We start from the raw sequence: 24,659 nt of genomic DNA, 5'->3' as shown, positions 1-24,659 counted from the left end.
GAGAATCCCTGAGTCTCAAAGGGCTGTGGTAATAGCCGAGCACAGAAACCCCTCCGTCCCCACAACAGCCCCGAGAAGCAGGTGTTGTAACCCTCAGTGAGCAGGCCAGGCATGCCAGCCACAGAGAGGAAGTGTTGGAGCCTAGGTCCCATGAGAGGAAGGACCAGAGAGGAGATGACAACCAGGTTTCTCTTTCTCCCTCCCTCCCAACATGGGACTTCAATTTTCCCTCAGCTTCTAGGCCTCATGCAAGCCCCCATTTCTGCCAAGGACACAGGTTCAACAAGGCTTACCTGCCTTGTCCTGACACAGGTTGTGTTCTCCATAAACATGTGAAAAACATATGGTTCAGTTGGTAGAGGGCTGACCTAGCATGCACAAGACCCTGGATATGATCCCCAGTACCACATAAACTGAGCAGGCTAGTGCATGCCTGTAACCCCAGCACTAGGGAGGAAGAAGCAGGAGAGTCGGAAATCCAGTGTGATCCTTAGCTGCATAACGCTTTCAAAGCCTGCCTGGGATAATGTGACCCTGTCTCAAAACAAACAGGCTGGAGAGATGGATGGCTCGATGCGTGTGAAGATCTGAGTTTGGATTCCCAAAGTAGATATAAGAAGCCAGGCTTGGCCACACTTATAACCTTAGGACTAGGAGGCGGACGGGGGTAATGGACACAAACAGAAAGATCACTGTAGCCCAGCAGCCAGCAGTTTAGCCAACAAACCACGAGCTCCTGGTTGAGTGAGACTAAGGCGGACTGCAACAGTGAAGAGGAAGCACAGGGAAGGGCATCAGGTGTCCTCCCGCCCGCTGTGACACAGACACACGCACGTCCACACAAACATGCACGTCACATATAAAAAATAATAATAATTTAAATAAAGCATTTTCTGTTTGTTTCAAAGAGGGAGGGAAAGAACATAGAGTCATGTGAGTAGGAGGTAAGGGGGATCTGGAAGGGATGGGGGAGGGGGAATACGATCAAACTATATTATATGAAAACTTTAAAAAAAAAAAAAAAAAAAAAAAAGGAGAAAACTACACCTGAAACAAAAGATTCATGGTGCCTTCTATGATGTTCCACACATGACATCAGTTTCTTGAAGGACAGGTGAGGCCTGGAAACTGAGAAGCTTGTTTACTGAGGCAGTGACAGGAAGAAAAAAAAAAAAAAAAAAAAAACCTGACACAGGATCCAAGACCACTTCAAAGCCCCACGAGATGCGGTTAGACAGTATCGCCCAGGTCAGCAGTGGACAAGGAGGCCACCATGAGCCACTGAAACACGGGGACATGGTCGCTACCTCTTTACCAGCACCACCCAAACTCCTCAGTTTGTGACCCACTTTCACCATTAAGAGGACAAGACAAAAGGGAAACTGTAACTCAAGAAACCTTGAGGTCCTCCATCTACTCTGTAGGAGCACATGACCCTGAGCCTACCATTCAAGAAAGCCCACTGGACTACTGCAGAGGGAGAGGCCATGTGAAGGACAAGACGTGCCAGCTACCACTACTGATTGGCCCTGGGCTCCCCGTTCCCAACCAGACACATCCTCTCATCACAAAGGTCCTTACTGCTGTCTTCTAGACAGCCCCAAAACACCAAAGTCAAGGCCTGGCAAGCTGTACCCGGGTACCACGGTCTCCACCATGAGAATCAGCCCTGTGGTTGGTTTGACTGAGAGGACATGCCAGAATGACTGACAGCTTTTACTGTCACGTATCCTCCACCCCAGCCTTCAGCAGATTGTGTCTGGGTGAGGGCCTTCAGTCAACACCAGTTGAGACACAGACACACCTGCCAGTTGAACCCTCCTGAAATCCTTGCTCAATGAGGGGTTGTTTTGAGCCTGTTATTGGATGGGTTTTGCTAGACTGCACGAGAAAATCAATACCATGCCCGATACGTTCTCCTCCGGAGTGACCAACAGGAACACTGGCCTTGTCCTGGACCCCAGAGAAGCAAATCCATCCTCTAAGGATGGTCCTGACAACAGAAATACTCAGATGGAGTGCTGAGCCCAGTGGTTGACACCCCAGGTCTCTCGTTTTCCTACCAGCACATGAGGTAGGTACCGCTGTACCACCGCTTTGCCAATGCTTTCCTGAGACTGGTATGAAACTTCCTAGGGTTCCCCTAAAGTAGCAGCAATCACTCTCATTTTCCCTAGGACACACTCACAGTGTCTGCTTGCTTGTCACCAACAAGGGAAGGGTAAAGGTGCACTATAAACAGCATGTGTCTTTCGTCAGTTCCTAGGTTCTTGGCGGTGAGGTGATAGTTATTCAATGGATAGGTGTGTGATATAAAGAAGGAAAGAAGGGATGACAGAAAGAGGTACAGTGCTGAGAGACTGGTTAAACAGTAAAACTGGGGCTGGTGAGATGGCTCAGCGGGTAAAAGACACTTGCAGCCAAGCCTGACAACCTGAGTTTGATCTCCAGAACCCACAGCTGGAAGCAAAGAATTGACCCCTTCAGGTTATCCTCTGACCTCCAAAAGCACACTAAGGCATGCATGCATCAGCATACACACACACACACGTGTGCATACATGCATACACACATGCACATACCTGTACACATACACATATGCACACGCATGCACATGTACACGATAGGTGTGATAATACATGCCTATAATCCCAGTACTAATGATACTGAGTTTCCAGCCATTGTGAGCTACAAAATTAGATCCCTGACTCAAAAACAAAAACAAACAAACAAAATCAGTAGATTTGGTAGAGTCAGACCCCAAACAATAATGTAAAATGTTAATAGGGCAGGAGGATGGCTCAGTGGTTAAAATCACTTGCTGCTCTTGCAGAGGATCAGGGTTTGGTTCCTAGCACGTAAATGGTAGATCACAACCATCTATAACTCCAGTTCCGGGGGATCTTCTGACCTCCATGGGCACCAGGCACGCATGTGGTACACAGTCACACATGAAGACAAAACAGTCATATGTACAAAATAAATCTTAAAAAAAAAGAAAACAAGATTAAATGTCTCAGGGCTAGAGAGTTGGTTCAATGATTAGTAATACCTGTTGCTCTTGCAGAGTGCCTGGTTCAAATCCCAGCACCTACATAATGGCTCATAACCATCTGTCACTACAGTCTCGGGGTATCCGATGCCCTCTTCTGACCTCAGCAGGTACCAGGTATGCACATGGTGCATATACATACACACAAGAAAAACACTCGTACCTATAAAATAATACTTTTTAATTTAGTGCTTCATTAATACGTTACATGTTACACGTACATATGTTAAAGTAACACTTCAGTTATACTAAATTAAATATAACCTATTTAGTTTCATTCATTCCTTCTTGCCCCTTTTTAATGTGTTAACTAGCAGTTTTTAAAGTGCACACGTGACCTACACTGGGGTCATCTAAATGTCGCTGGCCCAGAAGCTGCTGCATGCAGCTTCAACAGGATGAAAGGCAGGAAGGTGGATGGGGCCAGGAAGGGAGTTCAAATCTTTGGCCCACTTTTAATTGGGTTGCCTGTCCTGTTTTGAAACTCCTTGTTTTGGATACAGGTCCTTTGTCAGCCGTGTTTTGTCAACATTCCTTCCCAGCCTGGAGCTCCGTCCTTTTCTAACTTTTAATCTAAAGGTTTGGGAACACGAGGTGACTAGAGACAGCTGTCTGATGTAGTTCCCTAGAGGGCCTGGTGACTTTGTTGGGTCTCTCAAGATCACTCTATGGTTCCATAAAATGGGTAAGAGAGTCACAGGCTGGGGATGCTGCCTACACGCTACATGAGACTATCCATACACATCACATGGTTACAGGTGCCCAGGTTACAGGTGCTCAGAGGGAAGCTGACACGTGACAGCTGCTCCATCAACTCCTTCAAGGGCACCCATGTCCCAGTCCTTGAAACACATTTTTTTTTTTTTTGTGATCTTCTCAGGGACACTGTTCAGATGGCAGGCAGAGGAACTTGGCATGGAGATGGGGGTATTTAGGGAAAAAGTAGACATCTTTGATCATACAGGTATGAGGTATATATGCTCACTAAACACAGATACCCTGGCCTGAAGCACCAGACCTGGCACGAGGAGAGTTTATGCCACACCTTCCACGTGACATCCGAAGTTGAACGTGTATTGAACAAACAAAGGCAGGTTGGCGCCTGCAAACACTGCACTGTTGTTGAGGCTGAGGGTGTGTAGAGCAGCTGTCTACCAAAAGGTGCGCGCACACACACACACACACACACACACACACACAAGGGTATGGGGGGTTCTTTTTTGTCCCCTAAAAGGTCAAATGTAAGGTAAGAGCTTCTTGTAGCTCAGAAGCAGAGCCCTTACCCAACATATATAAGGTTCCAAGCTTAATTTCTAGCACCGGTCAGAAACAAGAGAGGCAGAGAATTACTCTAGACTCCAGCAAGGACTCACTTCCTCTCCCTCTATCTGCTCTGCCCACCATGTAAAGAGGTCAAAGGTCAACCTCAGGCATCCGTCCTGACCTTCCATCTTTGAGAGTCTCTTGTTCTCAGCTGTACTCGAAAGCTAGCATAGCATGCCCGTGAGCTCCTGGTCTTCACCTCCCCTCTCATCCCAAACCCACTGTGTTTACAGGCTACCGTGGGTTCTGGGGATTTGAACTCAGGTCCTTGCTTATGTACAGCAAGCACTTTACCCACGGAGGCATCTCCCCAGCTCAGAACTCACGCTCTGTTGTTCCATGTTCATGTCCATGTGCTCTGTGCTCAGGCTTCTAGAATATTCTCATCAACACCATTGTGAGCACCATATCTGTGAAAGGCGGCCACCCTAGGGCCCAAGAAGGTTAAAATAAAAACAGAAGTCCGCTACTGTGAGCAGTGGTTTAGCTATAAATACTATTGATTTTAAAAATTGTGTAATAGCTGGGCATGGTAGCACACGCCTTTAATCCCAGCACTCAGGAGACAGAGATAGAGGCAGGTAGATCTCTGTGAACCGGGTCTACAAAGTGAGTCCAGAACAACCAGGGCTCTGTTACACAGAGAAACCCTGTCCAAAAAAATAAAACAAAAGAACAAAAACAAAAAGTCATACAATAAGTTATTTGGGGTGGTAGGGACTGAGGCCTGAACCCATGGCTCAGAACATGCCACTGGACCACTGGGCTATATCCCCAGCCCATTTTAAAATGTATCTGTGTAAGAATATATCATTTATGTTTAGTGGGGTTGTATGTACATGTACACACACAAACACACACACAAACCAAAGATGTAATAGAAATAAGAATTATGTAAAACTAACCATCACACGTGTCCATGTATGTACAGTTACACATGTAAATATGTACATGTGAGTGTCAAAGCCAGAAGTCAAACTCAGGTGTTGTGCCTCAGGAGCTACCCACCTCGTTTCTCTCACCTGGAGCTTGCCTGATGAAGCTCCCAAGGGGAGATGCCAGGTTGGGAACAGAGGTGGAATAGCATCCATGCTTGGAAAGGAAGCTGGTCAGCAAGTCCCAGGAATCCATCTCTGCTCCACTTCCCGGTGCTAGGATTACAAACATTGTACCAACCATTGCCTTCCCTCAAACCAGATCTTTCACCCTGAGGAGACTGGGAAAGCATCTACTTCCCAGACTTGACATGAGGATTGAAAGAAAGGCTGGGCTGGCCACCGCCTCAACCAAAGTTTCCCCATCTTCCATACTGTCTAGCTGAGGTGCTGAGGCAGGCTTTGTAACCCTCCAGCCAAAAGCAGCCTGCCTGTTCAGTCCTGAGGTTTGGTGGCCTGGGCCAGAACAAACACCCTGCAGGCGAGAAGAAAGCACTGCGCCACACCTGACTGCAGCAAGCACAGTTTCTGCTGCTCAAACTGCAGGCCTCTAAAAGCCTGTCGAGGGTGGATGATGGGGGCGGGAGGAGGACCGAAGGTACAAGTCTCCTGAGGAAAACTGACCACCACACAGCTGTGTTTAGAAATCTATCCAATGAAAACCACAGAGAATTTGCCTAAGTTTAGCTATTAAAAAAAAAAAGTTTCCAGAAACAATATCTGATATAGGAAAACATAGGATTGCATAATAACCCCAAAAGTAGACAACTGGTTTAAGAAACAAACCTTAAACAGTAGACTCGTTTCAAACAACATGGGAGGAAGACTGATGCAGGGCAGATTGTCACTACCAAAAAACTTGAAAGGCCAGGTCTGGCACATGAATTTGTTGAGGGAAATATGTTTAAAGTATCGGGGAGCTGGGAGAAGCCTCAGCTAATAGAGTGCTTGCCGAGAAATTGTGAAGGACCTGAGTTCAGATAACCATCACATGAGACAGACAGAGAGAGAGAGAGAGAGAGAGAGAGAGAGAGAGAGAGAGAGAGAGGTTTGTATTGCCTCTGCCAGGGAGAGGGAGACTGGAGGATCCCTGCAGCTCACAAGCAGCCAGCCTAACTGAATCTGCCAGGTTCAGTGAGAGACTCTACTTCAAGAAACACAATAGAAAGTAATTAAGGAACCCTCCCCCCAAAGTCCTCTGACCTTCATGTGCATGCGCACACACACACACACACACACGAACATAAAAGATTTAATACTAAAGCTTCTGATATGTACATAAACAATCCTCAGACACAGAACAACATGCAAATTGTTTGAGGGCTACATATTACCCAGGGTTCTTTTTTTTTTAATAGAAAAACAAAATAATGTGTTTATTGTCAATTTTCATTTTGATGAGACAGGATGTTACCATGTAGCACTAGCTGACCTGGTACTACTGTATTGACTAGGCTGGTCTGATACTATGTAGACCAGGCTGGCCTTAAACTTACAGTGACCTTCCTGCCTCTGCTTCCCAAGTGCTAGGATTACAGGTATGAAAATGGTCACTACTGAGTCACCATAGTATTTTTTCGGGAGGGAGAGAGAGGTATATGCAAGACCTAGCTGTACTTTTATTTGACTTCATAAAAATAAAAGACTCAAAGCCAGCAGTTTCTCTTATTCACACTGGTCAAGAGAACACAGAAGTTTCCATTCTGGCATACCGAGTAGGTGAAGACAACTCAATTTTTTCATCTCACAGTTCCAAGCACCACCAGGTTCTTTGTGAAGGCTCAGAAGTTAGTTCCCGTGACACTCCCAGTGTTTAGAAACAGCCTGTATTCCTTGGTGTGTGGCCCCTTTCTTCAAAGCCAACAAAATACCATCTGCTTTTCCCTCTCCAACTTTGACCTTTACACCTCTCTCTAAGAACCCTTGTGACTACATCAGTTCTAGCTCCATCACCCAGGATCACTGTGACATCTCAACAGCCATCCTATAATCCCCTCTTACAAAAAGCCTTTCACCAATTAGGGCAAGACATTCAAAGTTTTGCCCATGTTGTCACATTTGACAACAGTCCCTTTATCCACTGAGCCATCTTGCTAGCCCAAGCTAAGACTGCCCCAACAAATACATTTAAAAAAATTTTTTTTTTATTTAAGACAACCTTGCTATGGTTGCTCAGGCTGATCTTGCATTTACTGTGTCTTTTGTCATGTTTGTTTTGTTTTATTTTGAGAGGAGGGAAAGAAGGGTCTTGAATAGTCCAGGCTGTCTCAAGAACTCCCTATGTAGCTGATCAGATCCTCCTGCCTCCACCTCCCAAGTGCCAGGTTCAAGATACAAGGCACCACACACAGCTTTGAACTCACTCTTTAGTCCAGACAGGCCTTGAACCTATGATCCTCCTGAACAGCTGGGACAACAGGCCAGGGAGAGAGAGAGCCCAAAGCCCTCAGGCCTGGCTAAACTCTGCTCTACAGCATGGAGCACCTGCCACATTGCCTTCCATCTCATACTCAATATGTAAACTAATTCACAATTATGCAATCAGAGAGCCACAAAATGGAAAAGGGCATATCTGGAATCTATTATAAAAGATAGCATTTTGTAAAAGCATATCTGGATCTTCCATTTTTAAAAGAAATAAGCAAACAAACAAGCAAACAGGAGGGGTTTGATTTCGGCATCTGATTATGTTTTTCCCAGGTGGAGAACTAAGTGGATGTTCTCACCCAGTTATAGGTTTTTTTTTTTTTTTCTTTTGGTTTTTCGAGACAAGGTTTCTCTGTGTAGTCCTGACTGTCCTGGAACTCACTCTGTAGACCAGCCTGGCCTCAAACTCAGAAATCCGCCTGCCTCTGCCTCCCAAGTGCTGGGATTAAAGGCGTGCGCCACCACCGCCTGGCTCAGTTATAGTTTTAAATGCATCTATGGATGAATTCTCGAAACGTCTCTACAGCAGGCTCATTTGGGGTAGGATGCCTTTGGTTTCACTTAGGAATGATAAAGTCAAGTAAAAGGACCACTCTGAGGTCTACTTCCACAGTTAACCCTCAGGACACCAGGCCTGCTACTTAGTGTACCTCAGGGACACGAGCCTTCTCCACACAGTCAGTCTGGATGACTATCCAGGGGTGAGGCTTGCAGCAGGCCAGTCTGCAGATGCTGCAGAAGCCAGAGAGACCTCAGCTCCTGACCCAGCCTCCCCACCCTCCTTCTCTCCTCCCCTTCCTCTTCCTCTTCCCCCTCTTCTTCCTCCTTCTCCTCCTCATCATCTTCCTCTTCCTCTTCCTCCTCCTCCCCCTCTTCCTTCTCCTTCTTTCTGGGAGGTGGAGTCCTGGCTGGCCCCTCCTCCTGCTGAGGCCATGTTGCTACTTTCTTTTCTACAGATTACTAAGTTCCCATTTTCTTCTTTCTCAGAACAGAATCCTCCACGCCAGCACTTCACACACACACCCAAAAAAGGTCCGCCCACCCATGACCACCACCTCAACTTAGAAGTGCAAGCTGCAGCTCCCCAATCTCTGCTGCAGAGAGCTGCACTGAATCGACACCACCTGGAGCTGTCTGCTGAACCATCCACAGCCTATGCACATCACCCCTGTAAGCCCAGAACAGCCCAGGCCTCCCGGCCTATAGGAGAAAGGAGGCACGGAGCCAGGCTGCCCATCCGCACACAGCCTCACATCCTAGGCCTACTCTGGCGGGACCCTCGACTTGGCCACAGAAGAGCAAGGAGGCTGACCCCACCAACATGTGCAAGCTACACCTGGGGCCGTCTCCATATCTCATGCACCGGCACCTGCTAGTGACCCAGTGTTTCAGGCACACCCATCTGAGAGGCTAAGACACACTCTGTAAAGAACCTTCCGTCTTCTCAGTTACAAACATTCATAAAGTCAGTCCCATGACACCCTGGGGACAAATATGTTCTGCTGTCAATACCAATAAGAAAACTGAAGTCCTAGAAGCTGTACATGGTGGCACATGCCTATAATCCCAGCATGGGGGGGGGGGTAGAATCGGGAGGTGCTCTCCAGGTTTAGGGTCACTGTGAACTGTAGAGAAAGACTCAGAAGAGGAAGGGAAGAAAAGAGGAAAGGAAGAACAGAGGGAGAGAAGACGGGGTGGGGGGTGGGGGTGGGGAGGCCAAAATAGAATCACATTGTGTGAGTGAAGAGCCACACAGCTCAGAGCCACTGTCTGTCTCTGAAACCCAGATAGTGATATATTCAGGGACAAACCTTGGGAACCAAGATTACATATAGGTCCTTTTCCTGATTCGTTTATTGTGTAAATAAACTGGTGGGGGTTGGACTCTCCCCTCTAAACAGACTGTCTCTTCCCTCCCAAGCCTACATTGCAGAGTAAGGTGTGGCACTGCCCACAAACAGGGCAACTGGCACCAGGGCATCTAGTTTTGTTCACAGTGCTGCAGGGCTCTGTTATCTCTAGGGTTCGACCCCTGTTCACACTCAATATAGGCAAGTGTTGGGGACAAGTAATCTCCAAAAGGATTCACCAAAGGCTACCATTTGGTTCTGGGGAGATGGCTGTGTGATAAAGTACTTGCTACATAAGCATGAGAACCCAAGCCCAATCCTTGGTACCTGGGTACGAACGCCTGTGCCCTGGCGTGCACTTGCAATTCTGGCACTGGGGAGGCAAAGTGAGTGAAGAGCCCCAGACCCTCCCTGACCAGCCAGCCTGGCCCCTGTGGCAAGCTCCAAGCCCTGGTGAAGAGTTCCTTGGGTCTTTAGAAGTCATCACTGTCCTGTCTCGTCTGTACCCCAAGGCATAAGTATCAGGCATCGTGATGACGGAGCCCAGGTCCTCTTTGAGTATTTGCTCAACAGCAACGGATAGAAGAAAGGCCTCAGATATCAGCATAACCCAGGGCACCACAACCAAAATCAAAATGCCAATTGCATTCCTTTGTCCAGCTGCTTCGATGTGCAGAAGGGGCACCCCAGAGAGGCGCACAGCAGGCACAAAAAAGGAAGGTTATTCTAGAAACCAAGCTTCCAGATACAACCTCCCAGGCCCTCTATGTCTGAAAGAATAGCAAGAAGAAAGCAGCTCAGGTTGGAGAGGGGTTGTTTGGCTTACATATCCTGAATCACAATCTGCTGAGGAAAGCCAAGGGAGGAAGTCAAGCAGGGTAGGAGCGTGGAGGCAGGAGCTGATGCAGAGGCCATGGAGGAGGGCTGCTTACTGGCTTGCTCCTCATGGTTTGCTCAGTCTTCTCTCTTATAGCATCTGGGCCCAGGTGGTGACACCACTCATAATGGGCTGGGCGCTCACACATCAGTCACTAATTAAGAAAAAGCTTGCTTACAGCCTCTTTTTTTTTTTTTCAATTTTATTAATTTTTTAAAAATATGCTTTTCCACACAATATATTCTGGTTACAGTTTTCCCTCCCGTAACTACTCCCAGATCTTACCCACCCACATCCACACCTTGCTTTCTCTTGTATTAGAAAACAAACAAGCAATAATAATTAACTAATTAATTAACATAAAGTAGAAAACACATGGCTTTAATCCCAGCACTTGGGAGGAAGAAGCAGGTGGATCTCTGAGTTTGAAGCCAGCCTGGTCTACAGAGTAAGTTCCAGGACAGTCAGAACTACACAGAGAAACTCTGTCTCAAAAAATAAAATAAATAATACAAACAGAACACAACAAGACAAAACAATCAGACTTGTAAAAGAGAGAAAGAGAGAGAGAGAGCACAAGAAACACATACAGAGATACACACATTCACACACAAGAAAAATCCATAAAAACAAAAATCAGAAACCACAACATATTAGCAAAAGGCCTGTAAGGTTTAAAATAAAAACAACAACAACAACAAAACAAACAAACAAAAAAATGGGCTGGAGAGATGGCTCAATGGTTAAGAGCACTGACTGCTCTTCCAGAGGTCCTGAGTTCAATTCCCAAAAACCACATGGTGGCTCACAACCATCTGTAAGAGAATCCAATGCCCTCTTCTGGTGTCTGAAGACAGCTACAGTGTACTCATAAACATAAAATAAATAAATATATCTTTAATAAAAACAAAAACAAACAAACAAAAGGGCCCAGAAAGAGCATTGTGAAACAAAACCCACTCCAAAACTACCACGCATTTTGTGTTGACCATCTACTATTGGGCATGGGGCCTGTCCTTAAGTGTGGTTTGTATACCCAGTGAGATTGTGTTGGAGAAAAATAACTTTTCCTTTGTGAGCGGTTAGTAATTGGAGGTATCTTCTGGGTTACAGATGGGTTTTTGCATCCATTTCCCTCTCATCCCTGGGACCTCATAGACCTGTGCAAGCCCTGTGCCTGCTGCCACTCTCTCTGCGTTCCTCTGAGTGGCACTCCTCCGTGTCTAGAAGGCCTTGTTTTCTTGCTGTCTTCCATCCCCTTTGGCTCTTACGATGTCTCTTTCCTCTTATTCCACAGAGCTCCCTGAGCCCCGAAAGGAGGGATTTGATGGAGACCTCCCATTGAGGACTGAGGTCCCAGAGTCCTTACTCAGCGTATTGACCAGTGTGGGTCTGTATTTATTCCATCTATGGCAGTAGGAAGATTCTCTGCCCACGGCCGAGTGAGACATTTATCTGTGAGTATAGCAAAATGTTGTTAAGGGGGCCATGTGTTTGCTACATACCTTTATTTTGTTTTACCCTAAGTCTGTGGTCTACCTATTCTCAGATTCTTAGCCACCCAAACAGTATCAGACATGGGTGATGCCCCACGGGGTGAACTTAAATCCAATCAGATATTAGTTGGTTACACCCACAACTTTAGTGCCGCTACTGCACCCGTGCATCTTTTAGGCGGATGACCATGGTAGATCAAAGGATTTGTGACTGAGTGGATGTTTGCCATTCCTCTCAGATAGCGAGAAGAGTACCTTCCAGTACCACAAACACTCGTCAGTAGTCAGGAGAGCCAGTGACGACTCTAGGGAGGCACCAGTTCCATTTCTCCACGTTCAGTGAGTTCTGTAGGCATTGTCTTCAGCAACTGGGGCTAGCCATCAGTTTGTGGGTAGCAACCAATAGCCTTGTTATGGCCCAATCTTATGGAGGTGTTTTCTCAAGTGAGGTTCCCTTCTCTCAGATGACATTAGCTTTTGTCAAATGGACATAAACCTGACCACTGCCACATCCAAGGACAGACATCACAATGAAGGTGGATACAGGGAAACATCACTTTCTCTCCTTGCCCAACAGCCCATCTGCATCCTTGATCCAGGTTCCCGCTCACCCTCCATCTAGTCTCCCCACACATCCAGGCACTCAACAGAGCGGCTTCTGCACACAGGGATTGTGGCCTTTCCCCCTGCTGTGGCAAGGGTTGCCTGAGATCACCATTCTGGTGATCTTCCACCATCACCATCACCACCATCACAATCTGCACCATCATCAGCACCACCAATACCATCACAGTCAGACCAGCATAAATGTTAGCATTCTATCTAAACTCCACCCCCACAGTTATGTGGCAACAGCCAGGTATGCTCCTCCTCACAATTACCTGACAACAGCCAGGTAGGCCTAGCCCACTATAAAAGGGGCTGCTTGCCCCCTCTCTCTCTTGCTCTCTCTTGATCACTTGATCCCTCTGTCCCCTCACCCCTTCCCCCTTCCTTTCCCCCTCTCTCCAAGTGTTCATGGCTGGTCTCTACCTCTCTCTCTCTCTCTCTCTCTCTCTCTCTCTCTCTCTCCCTCTCCTACACTCTTAACTCCCCTCCCCATGCCCTGAATAAACTCTAACCTATACTAAAGCATTGTGTGGCTGGTCCCTCAGGGAGAAGGGATGCCTCAGCATGGGCCCACTGAGACTTCCCTTTCCCCAATACCTCACCACACACCCATAGAACATATTCTATATCTCTTTACCCTTTTATAAATGCATCAATAACCACCATCACAATCAGCGGCATCACACCACAATACTCACAATCAGCCTCAATGTCATCGTCACCACCACCGTCATCATGCGACCCATAACCACACTAGCTAAGTACTCCCACCAAGTCCCTCTGGCTAGGCCACAAGGATTAGAACAATGACCCAACTGAACCCTCTCTGGATCTGACCCACAATCTGTTCCTTTGCATCTGTGGCTCCCACAGTGCCTGCTTCAGTATGCCATCCTCCCATCCTTGCCATCGTCGCTGGCCAGCTGTCAAATCCTGCTCCTCACTCTCCACACAAGGCAGCTCTTCTGCTGTGAGTATTCTACCGTAAGGATGCAGAAATCAGAGGAGGAGCATTGGCAGGGTTTGTCAGATGCTGTGGGGCAGGAGAGCCCCTCTGATGAGTCTCCTCATCGCTCACACAGAGCCATAGCATATGCAGTGGCAGCCAATGCAGGATGCTGTGGGCTCCAAGAGATTTACATCTAATTTAGCAACTGCCATAACTCTATCAGGTACCTGGCAGAGCTATCTCCAAACTAAGGTAGGTTGAGAGGGAAACAGACAATAAGAGGTTATGTTACAAATGCACGCACACGGACACAGAGGGGGGGAGGGGAAGAGGGAGGGGGAGAGGGAGGGGGAGAGGGAGGGGGAGAGGGAGGAGAGGGAGGGGGAGAGGGAGGGGGAGAGGGAGGGGGAGAGAAAGGAGAGGGAGGGGGAGAGGGAGAGGGAGGGGGGAGAGAGAGAGAGGGAGAGAGGGAGAGGGAGGGGGGAGAGAGGGAGAGGGAGAGAGGGAGAAGGAGAGAGGGAGAGAGGGAGAGGGGGAGGGAGAGAGGGAGGGGGAAGGGGGAAAAGGAGAGGGAGAGGGAAAGAGGGAGAGGGAAAGAGGGAGAGGGAAAGAGGGAGAGGGAGAGAGAGAGGGAGAGGGAGAGGAGACGGAGGGAGACGGAGACAGAGATTGTAATAATGAATTGTTTCCTAAAAAATGTTATTAAGAACTATGCAGAATCACTCAACTCGACCAGTGAATGGACAAGAACAGAAGCCTATGGCAGTGTGGGAGAAGGTATGGGACAGACCTCATAGCTCAAGAGCAGAGTAAAGCTGCTTCTTTTGCGGAGTGACATCAACCCCCTCCCATAAGGTGGAAACAAACTGTACCCTGACCTGAGGTGCCCACAGCTTGCATGCAGGATTAATTCCCAGCACTGGTGGGTACCTGAGGGTCACTTCATATGGGTGCTGGGAATTAAACCTAGACCCTCTGCAAGAGCAGTCAGTGCTCTTAACCATAGAGAGAGCCTTCTCTCCATCCCTGGTGTAGAGGTTTGGATGTAGGTTCTCGAGCTCCCTCCACCCCCATGCTTAGTGTGAAATTCAGGGATCATATGCAGTGGGGGTGGGGGATGCCCATAAACTCATGCAGGCACACACACACACACACACACACACACACACACACACACAAATAAATTTATCTATTTGAAGAAACAAAATAAATCGTTAAAAGTAAAAAGCCTGTACACAAACGCTCAGAGCCACACTCTTCAAATTAGATGAAGAGATGGAAATCTCACACCAAAAGGTGGATAAATCTTAAGACACGAAGCAGAAAGAAGCCACATGCAAAGCCCATAAACAATTGGAATTCCCTGTCCATGAAACGGCCACCACACAACATTCTATAAATGGCATTTGTAGAAACAGAAAGTAGATTCAGGGCTGGGGGGGGGGGGGGAGACAAAGGAAGGGGGTCAGTGGGCGGGGCCACTTGGTGACAATGTTCCGGAACTGCCCACAGCATGCTAACATGTTGAGATATGCTAACTACCATGTTGCCCTTTTGCACTTGCAAGTGGATGGCAGTGACTGGTGTCTCCTCACTGCTCTCTACCTTATATTCTGAGTCATGGTCCCTCACTGAACCTGCACCTCACTGATTGGCATTAGACTGGCTGACCAGCAAGCCCTAAGGACCTTCCTGTCTGCCTCCCCAGCCCTGAGATTACAGGTGTCTGCCACCATGCCTGGCTTTTATGTAACTCAGCATAGCATCTCTATTTCTCTCTCTCCTTCCTTCTTTCTCCCTCCTTCTCCCTATCTCCATCCTTCTCTCTCCCTCCTTTCCTCTCTTTCTCTCCCTCTCTCTCCTTCCCTCCCCTTCTCCCTCTCCCCTTCCCCTTCCCCTTCCCTTTTCTCTCCCTCTCCCTCTCTCCCCCCTCTCCCTCCCTCCTTCTCTCTCCCTCCTTTCCTCTCTCCCTCTCTCTCTCCTTACCTCTCTCCATCCCTCTCTCCCGGGTCTCTCTAAATAACCCTGCTGTCCTGGAACTCTCTACGTAGAAAGGCTGCCCTGGAACTCACAGAGATCCACCTGCCTCTGCCTCCCGAGTGCTGGGAGTAAAGTTACATGCTGCTATACCTGGCTTGGGGTTCTCTTCAAGCCTCTAATCCTCCTGCCTCAACCCCCAGAGGCTGGGATTACTGGCTTGAGTTACTCTACACCTGGCTTTGCATTGTCTCTTTAAGCCGTAAACTGTATGTTAAGTCAATCTTGTTTCAATAAAATCATGACTTACTTTTTAAGAAGACTTCGAAACCCCATTGCTGCCGCTAGTGACAAATGACTGGGAACAGCCCATGTCCCACTCTGGGTTAAACTGTCACAGTGCAGCCAGGCCGGTGAAAGCAAGAGGCAGATCAATGTGTGCTGATTAGGAACCAGCCCCGGGTAAAAAGAAACCAAGGAGCAGAAGTTATATGAAAATATTGAAAACACACCCATCACATGAAGGCAGAATATTACCAGAAGATTAAATAAACTACTAAAGAGCTTGTTGTCCTTAGTTTCACCTGCAAAGCGTCCTCAACCCAGAGTCACCTGGGAAGAGTAATTGCCTCTATCGAATTGTCCTGTGGCCCTGTCTGTGGGACATTTTCTTGATTGCTAAGGGATGTAGGGGGGTCCAGCCCACCGTGGGCAGCGTCATCCCTAGGAAAGCTAGCCGAGCAAGCCAGAGATATAGCAAGGCAAATCAGTAAGCAGTATTCTACCATGGTGTCTCTTCATTCCTGCTTTGAGTTCTTGCCCTGGCTTTCCTCAAAGATGGGCCGAAACCTGCAAATGGAAATAAATCTTTTGCCGTCGGTCATGGTGTGTATACAACAACAGAGAACAAGCTGGGACAGAGCTTATGTAGGATATGGGTGAAGGGTCAGAGGTGAAAGGCACTTGTGAGTTAATTCCACAGTTAATTCTAACAGTACTTCATTTTTTTAGGCAAGGTCTCACTATGTAGTTGTTGAACCCACAATCCTCCTGCCTCAGTTCCTAGCACAGCTATTTCAAAAGTACATTATAATGTTTCAATGAAAAGCTATTCAGGGGACTGCCAAGATGGCTCCGTGAATAAAGGCACTTGCCACCAAGCCGGATGACTTAAGTTTGATCCCCGGGACCCACACAGTAAGAGGAAAGGATCAGCTCCTGTAAGTTGTCCTCTGACCTGTGCATGCATGCCATAACACACATACGCACAAAGAAATGACTATAAAGAAAAATCATGTGAACAATTCAGTAGGGGCCTGGGGATATAGCTCATTTGGCAGAGTTGCTTGTCTACTCTGCACAAGCCCTGGGTTCCATCCCCGGCACAGCATATAAATAGATGGATAGATAGATAGATAGATAGATAGATAGATAGATAGATAGCAGTGTTGAGGTATACACCTCTCACCCCAGCTCTGAAAGCTAAAAGCAGGGAGATCGTAAGTTGAAAGTCATCCTCAGCTATGTTCCAAGTTTTAGGCTAGCCTGGGCTACATGAAACCCTTCTAAAACAATAAGAACCTTGTAAAACAAAGAGGATGGGCAAGATCCCTCGGTGGGTAAAGGTGCTTGCCACCAACCCAGATAACCTGAGTTCTTTCCCCGGAACCCACACGTAGGAGAGAGCCAACTCCCACAAGTGGTCCCCCTGACCCTCCTACAAATACTATGAGCATGCACACACCCACAAGTGCACACCAAAATGAATAAATAAATTTTAAACAAACAAACAAACAAACTCATAATTAATAAGAAAGCAAATTAAGGCACGCATCTGCAACTGAAAACTCCTGTTTGCTACAGTCTCCTCAGAAAGTCCCAGAACTGAGCCAACAGCCCAGTGTCAGGTGACAAGAGAAGGCACAGCCACCAGGACCAGAATTTCATCGGAAAGCTGCAAACAGTCAATAATTTTTTTTTTTCTTCCCTGTACCTTCAGACACCAAAGTAAGAACTCCTTGCTGCTGTGGATCACACAAAATAAATAAATCCTTAGGCATTTGGCTACCAAGTTCCCAGCCTCCCCAGACCCCACAGCCAGTGAGCCCTTCAGAAGCCAGACAGCGCACTACCTTTAGGATGACCCCTGCTGCTGTTTCAATACCAGGGCCAAGTTGACCAACTGGGGTTGCTGTCCGTTTCACAAGAACTTTCCTGGATCAACTTCCCCCACCTGCTCTCAACCTCACCCCGCCCCCACCCACACAAAGTGGAACCAAATGGGGCTGGAGAGATGGCTCAGCGGTTAAGCACACTGGCTGCTCTTCCAGAGGTCCTGAGTTCAATACCCAGCAACCACATGGTGGCTCACAACCATCTGTAATGGGATCTGATGCCTTCTTCCGGTGTGTCTGAAGATAGCCTCAGTGTACTTATATAAGTAAATAAATAAATCTTTAAAAAGGAATGGACCAAATCCACATTCATCCTGACAGCTGTGACAGATGTAAATAGACAAGCTGATGAACAGGTGTTCCTCTAGGTCAGGGCAGATGGACCTCACTCCTCTGCCCAGCAAGGACTTACAGAAGCCTTCGATCTTGTCTGCCGTCTTGCTCCACGCCACCTGCCGTGTCTCCATGATCATCTGTACCGTCCTCCTCTCTGGAGTAGATTTGCGGGCGCTGAATACGGTCATCACCGTCCCGAGCTCCAGGGCTCTCTTGATCTGACTCTTCTCATATTCTGGAAGGGTGTCCACGTTGACCATGGTGGTCATTGTCAGCCACTCCAGGGAGAGGGAAGAAGTAGGAGAAATATGGAGGCTGTGGGGTCGGGAGGGATAAAAGAGTGAACTGGCTTTAATTAACTGAAGTGGCTGAGTGAATAGAGTGTCGGGATCAAGAGCCAAGACCCTGTCTCATGCCCAAGTTATAGGTGAAGGTTCAGAGAGCCCTAGGCCGTTTAGAGAGAGCAGGCGGAAGATGCAGGTTTAAATAAAGGGGAGGGGGGCCATTGGCCTCTTGACCTCACCACTAGACAGACTTTGAATAACCAAATCTCCACCCTCTCTTCTTGTCCAAATTTGAATAGCCAAAGCAGTTCAGTTCAGTAACCTCTCCGGCGTTGTATCTAACCTCCCCATAACGATTAAACCAAAAATGTAGAACACGTCCAGGCCTGAGAGCCCCCAACAAATCCAGATGTGGGGTCCTGCTGACAGTGGCTTCTCCACACCTCTGCTTCCGTTCCCTCTCTCCTCAAGGAAAAGGGAAAGTTCTGGCCATTCCTAAACCCAAAGGGGAACCCACAGCCTTACGTCTACAGCAAAGCAGAGTGTCTTGGGAGCAGCACCCTCCTGCGGGCAGTTAGTACTTAAGTATCGAAGACATTGTCTGGACTTTCTCATATCCCAAAAACAATTGGCAAATTCAGAATCCAAGCATCCTTCCCCTTCCCTGGCTTCTCGGAGGAGCTCTCTACTGGGCCCTGCTTCTTGCCCCGAGCCTCTGAGATTCTCAGCCCAGTGGCTGGCAGCATTTTAGAACACAAATCCAATCTCATCCCTGCTCAGCTCAAAGCCCTATAGCCCCCTTGAGCCTGCTGGATGCGGAGCTAAGCGCACCTGTACCAGAGACACCACACCCTTGGGACCTCATTTCCAGCCATGCAAAGGAAAGTAACGTTACCTACCTCACGTAAGACCTACATGAGATAACCTTTCATCCCAGGCCCCTAAAACAAGGACACAAGCCAGCTGACGTGATGCATGGTAGCAGGGTGTAGGAATATCAACTCAGGGTCAACCTCAGCCACATAGTAAGTTAGGGGCTACCCTGGGCTACACAAGACAGTATCTCAAAAAATAAAAAGCAGAGAAGGAGTTGAGTGGAGAGATGGCTTAGCAGTTAAGAGCACTTGCTGCTCCTGCAGCAGATCAGAATTCAGTTCCCACCCCCATGACGGGCAGCATACAACCACCAAACTCCAGCTCCAGGGGATCTGATACCCTCTTCTGACCTCCGCTTGCACCACACACACACAGACACGATACATATACATACATGCAGAAAAATACTCATATACTTTTTTTAAAAAAATTAACTTAGGGACTGGAGAGATTGATTGGCTTAGCAGTTAAGAACGCTGGCTGCTCTTCTGGAGGACCCGGATTCAATCCCCAGCGCCCACATGACAGCTCACAACTTTACTGTTTAGTTCCATTTCCAGGGGATCTGACAAACTCACACAGACATAGGCAAAAGCAAAAACACCAATGTACATAAATAAATGATATAATTCATTATATTGCATATAATCACATATAACAATATATGATAAATACTAATAAGTAAGTAAATAAGATTTGTTTTTAAAATCAGCTAAGAGGGAGCTCAGTGGAACTGTGTGACCTCAGCTCCTCCTGCCAGGTCCCACAGTTGGCATTATACCCACCAGGATTACCAAGCAGCACTAGAGAGCCATCCCAGGCCAGAGAACAGGAAGTGAGAGACAGGCTCTGGACTAGGACTGTCGAGTCCCCAGACTGCTCAGTTTCTAGGCAAATTGCTCGGAACATCAACCCTGTCACTTGCAAAATTAAGGACAAAATACCCTGGGGTGTGGATGGTGTAATTTTGGGAACTAAGAGCTGACCGAAGGATGCTAACCCAGGGCTCATCTGTCCATCAGGCAGGTGGGCGGAGCTCTGAGTATCAACTCTGCAGGGACTGGAAACGCCAGTGAGCAGGGAGAGGCTCAGACCTTGCCCTTTGCCCCCTCCTTCAGCTACACAAGGCAGAGAGGCGCCTCTGTGGGAGTGCTGGCCATGGGGAGACATTCTCACCAGCCTGTCTATGGCTTGGAAAGCAGGTGTGAGACAGCAGTGCAGAGTCAGGTGTGATGCCACCCTCCCCACCCGCACCCCTGCCTCTCCCCCTCCCTCCCTCCTCCCTCCCCTGTCTCTCCTGTCCCTTCCCCCTTCCCCCTGAGGCCTCAAGGGCTCAGAGAAATCCTCTAAGGAAGAAATTCCATCTTGTAAAAGCTGAGGTGGCCGGGGATGTGACTCGGTGGACATGGTGCTTACCTAGCTTGTCTGAAACCCTGAGTTTGATTCTTAGCACCACATAAAAAGAGTCTGGGGGCCAAAGTCTACAGGACCACCACAAGGGGGATGGGGGTGAAGAGAATCAGAAGTCCAAGGTCATCCATAGTTAAGACCAACTTGAGTTATGCTAGACCCTACTGAAATGAGATAAAACACACAACAGGGCACACAGATATAATCTTAGCGCTTGGGGAGTCTGAGGCAGGAGGGTTGCTAAGAACTCAAGGCCAGCCTGGGCTACAGGGTGAAAAGCGGTGGAGGAACTGTTGTCTAGCCTGGAGAACAGGCTCCAACGCAAGGCAGGATGTGACCTCACAAGATAGATCCCCTCGGGAGCTACCCATACCCAATTACTCTGCTTATACTGACACTATCAGTTAAGCAGGCTAGCCACTGGAGATGAGGAAGGGGAGTTTCCAGGCTATTTCATTATTGGGGGGATGGGAGGACAGAAACAAAGCCCCTCTGGAAGGTAGCTGTTACTATAAGCCCCCTTAGGCAATGACACTGGCTTACCCTCAGGTACCTCACAGACAAATAAATGCCTGGGGATACAGCTGAGGGGTAGAGAACTTACCCAGCAAAAGCCAAGTCCTGCATTCAATTCCCAGCACTGGGGGAAGAGGGAGGAAAGCCTACGGTTTTAAAACTCAAAACCCATCCAGAGAGGAGGAAATTACATGACCAAGGTCACACATGCAGACGGACAGTCCTTTGAGGCTGATCCTTCCGTGCTGGCTTTTTTGTGATTCAGAACGCTGGCAGTATTTGGCCACGTGACAACAAAACTCGCTGACTCTTTGAAGAGTGGGTAAGGGGACTGGCTTGTCCAAGGTCACACAGCTTACAAAGTGGAAGACCCGGGTCCCCACTGCACAGTTCTGCACTGTACAAAAAAGCTCCATCCACTGTCCTCTGCTGTTCCCCAGTGCCCAGGAAAGGTTTCCCCCAGCAAGATCCTAAGCCCTGAAGCAACAGCACACTGGAAACAGATTCTGGATGGGGCACCAGGCAGCAGCCAGCTCAGGCCAAGTTCCAGGCTTCAACACCCAAAACAAAAAGGTCTCCAGCTGACTGTATTCCCAGAGCAGGGCCCTAGCCATCAGGATAACCCCCTCTTTGCTTCTGTTTTGTTCTTTCCAAAATTAATGACTTAGCCTGGACTCCCCTTCCCACAACCCCTTCTATGGGTAACCTGATCTACTCACGAAGCCAGTGCAAACATGGCTGGTGGTGAGGGTGAAAAGAAACTTCTTTTTTTCCCACATTTTTATGTCCTTCACACTTTGAAACCAACTTCTCACACACAAGAACCCCAAAACAGGAAACAGAGACTATCTGTCTCTTGAACACTCGCTGCACATGTGGGTCAGTGCTGGATTTCAGCCAAAAACCCATGAAAGAATTCTACCAGACGTTAGCCCAGCTGAACCCTTGAATATTGCCTGCCCTTTCCACTGCACCAGGGATACTGGGGTTCATTTGACACCCATCCTAAAGCATGGGAAGGTCCAATCCAAGAACCAAGCAATGTCCACCTGTACTGGTGGAAATAAAAACAGTGTTGGTTTTTGTTTTGTTTTGTTTTGTTTTGTTTTGTTTTAAGACTCTCTAAAGTATGAAGTTGATCCAGCAAGCACTCATGGGCAAAGTGAGACATCCAAAAAGATGCTCACACAGGACCACAAAACCAGAAACCCTTGGGCTCCTCGTCTCTGGGAAGGGGGTGGGGTGGGGGGAGCATCCCCTACAGGCCAAGAGTATTGGCACACACCAATCATCCCAGCACTTGGGAGGAAGACACCGGAAGATCAAAGGTTCAAGGCCAACCTGAACTATATAATGAGACTGTCTCAAAAATAATAAAACATTTAAAGTGTACAGAAGCTCCACAAAAAAAAAAAAAGAGTGAATTTATAAATTATTGTAAGCAATTTGATCTTGGGAGATTCTTGAACTATTTTGATAAAAAGAAACCTACAACTCAATGTTATAAATATAAATGTTATTGCAATACATAAAAAAAGGTATAAGTATCGAAAACGTTGCTTGTAAATCTAGAGGAGTCACTGAGAGAGGATGGGAGAATACAAGGTGGATGGGTCCACTTTATGTTAACTGAAACAGAAAAGCCCTTTGGGGGTGGTGGAGCAGGAAGGGGGTTGCTTATTTTTTGAAATTAAGCATTTGTAGAAGTTTTTCCCACCAGTAACTTCCCACCAACTCCACCCAGGAGGTGCAAAGGGGTACCCGCTGGGGCTCCTCCAGAGGACCCCCCACCCCCCCACCCCCGCACACCCTACCTTGCCTGGAAGGCCAAGCACCTAGTAATTTTAAGCATCAATAAAATCCACAACCAAAATCCCCTGGGGCTGCTACACTACTGCCCACAACCGTGCAAAATGGGTAACAGCCTAGAGCTATGCCCCGACCCCAACATCCTGTAAGTGTCCCGCAGAAGCAAAAGCAGGGGCCGCGACCTGTGCCCACCAGGAAGGGCCTTTGCCACCAGGGTCAGGAACTGCGGAGGAGTCTCTTTCATGCCTCAGAAAACAGGCTCTGGGCTAGTACGGGGCCCAAGAGAGAAACCCAGACTCAGAGGGGTTCCTCTCTGTGTGCTTTGTCACATAAATGGAACTGAAATTCAAATTTAGGTCTCAGAGAGGAGGCCACCTGTTTCCAGGGCGTGTAGTCACCTCGCCCTGCTTGCTTCTCACCAGTTCGAGATCAGGGTACCGAAAGGGCCTGCCCCCGAACTCTCCAGACATCAATCTCCTAGGTCGGTATACAACCCACCTTCCCTTCAAATTCTGGTTCCCCGCGGGACAAACGACCCCTATGAGATCCCCAAACTGAACCGAATTGCGGGAGGGGCGGGTCCCAGAATCGCCTGTGGAGGAAGAGCTGCTCCGCCCCACCCTGGAGCCACCTGTGTACTACTGGGAAGTACTGTCCCAAGTTCAAAATCAAGGGGTCAGGGCTGTCCCACAAGCAGGGACGCGCCTCCAGCTCAGGACTTTCAGTGGCGAGAGTGGAAGGCGGACGCTCGGGCCACCCCAGCACCCGGAGCCGCGTCTCTCATTCAAACCCTAGTTGGCCACTGCGCACCCTGGAGAGGTGGCGCCAGCCCCGGGGGAGGAAGTGGCCGGCGGCTGGGCCGGGCCTGGTTGTCCCTAAGCAGGGTTCCCCAGGGCACACCCGGCCACCTGCAGAGATCGCGCACACCAACCCTGCCCGCGCCCGCTGTGTTCCCTCGCAGTCCCCACGCGACGCAGTGCCAGCCCTAGGGTCCCCGCACACGCGCAGGTCCCTAGCGGGGAGCTCCATCCCTCAGGGCCACTCACCTGGCGGTATCCCCGGAGCGCAGCCACCCGCACAATCCCTGGGCCTGCCAGCCACGGGTGGGGGACTCAGGGGTCCCTCGTGCAGTAGCTGCCTGGGGCCCCGGCAGTCCGGCAGCGCACGTCAGGCTCTGCCTCGCTGCTACTTCTGCTTTGGAGGCGCCCGAGCCACGTGACTCCTCGGGGCCGCCCCCCTCAATGCGCCGCCCTGTCCCAAGGCGGGTCCCGACCTGCCAGAGCATCCCAAGAGCGCAAGCCTTCCTGGACCAGGGGAAAACTGAGGCAGCCCCAGTACTACCTGCTTGGCGGCGAACGCTTAGTCAGGTGAACAGAAGTTTCCCAAGAATATCCGAGTTTATGGGGCGCCTACTGCATACAGATACCATGCATGCATTAACTATCTTCACCCACTCGGGGTTGACAGAACTGAATTTAGTAGTACATGTTTTCCTACCTTAAATGCCCCAGCCTCAGTTTCCCTCTCTGCAAAACAATGCCAGGCCCAAAAGTTTGTTTCAAAGAGTAATTGGACCCTAGAGAATTGGTGTCTTGGTTTTAAATTTAAAAGAATGTGTTCTTTAAAACTAGTTGCTTTTTTTTTTTTTTTCCTAAAAAAGAAAAATGTATTTTTTGCTCGGCAGGCCGTATCTTTAATCCCAACATTAGGGAGGCAGAATGACACCTATGAGTTAGTTCAAAGCCAGCCAAGGCAATGG

General features: G+C 48.4%; 1 protein-coding gene across 1 annotated transcript in view; it reads right to left on the bottom strand.

Annotated features, from left to right (window-relative positions):
- Positions 1–24,101, bottom strand: part of Plcg2 (phospholipase C gamma 2) — a 131,746-nt gene extending 107,645 nt beyond the window's left edge. Inside the window, exons 1-2 of the mRNA XM_034522442.2 lie at positions 23,947–24,101; positions 18,082–18,320 (exon numbers count right to left, since the gene is read on the bottom strand). Of these exons, the coding sequence (XP_034378333.1) occupies positions 18,082–18,274 (193 nt within the window). The 5' untranslated portion in view covers positions 18,275–18,320; positions 23,947–24,101. The remainder of the gene's footprint in view (positions 1–18,081; positions 18,321–23,946) is intronic.
- Between the last annotated feature and the right edge of the window lie 558 nt (positions 24,102–24,659).

This window comes from Arvicanthis niloticus, chromosome 18 (genome assembly GCF_011762505.2).
Source record: "Arvicanthis niloticus isolate mArvNil1 chromosome 18, mArvNil1.pat.X, whole genome shotgun sequence".
NCBI lineage: Eukaryota > Metazoa > Chordata > Mammalia > Rodentia > Muridae > Arvicanthis > Arvicanthis niloticus.
The sequence above is the reverse complement of the archived record's forward strand: the minus strand, read 5'-3'. Positions and strand labels throughout refer to the sequence as shown.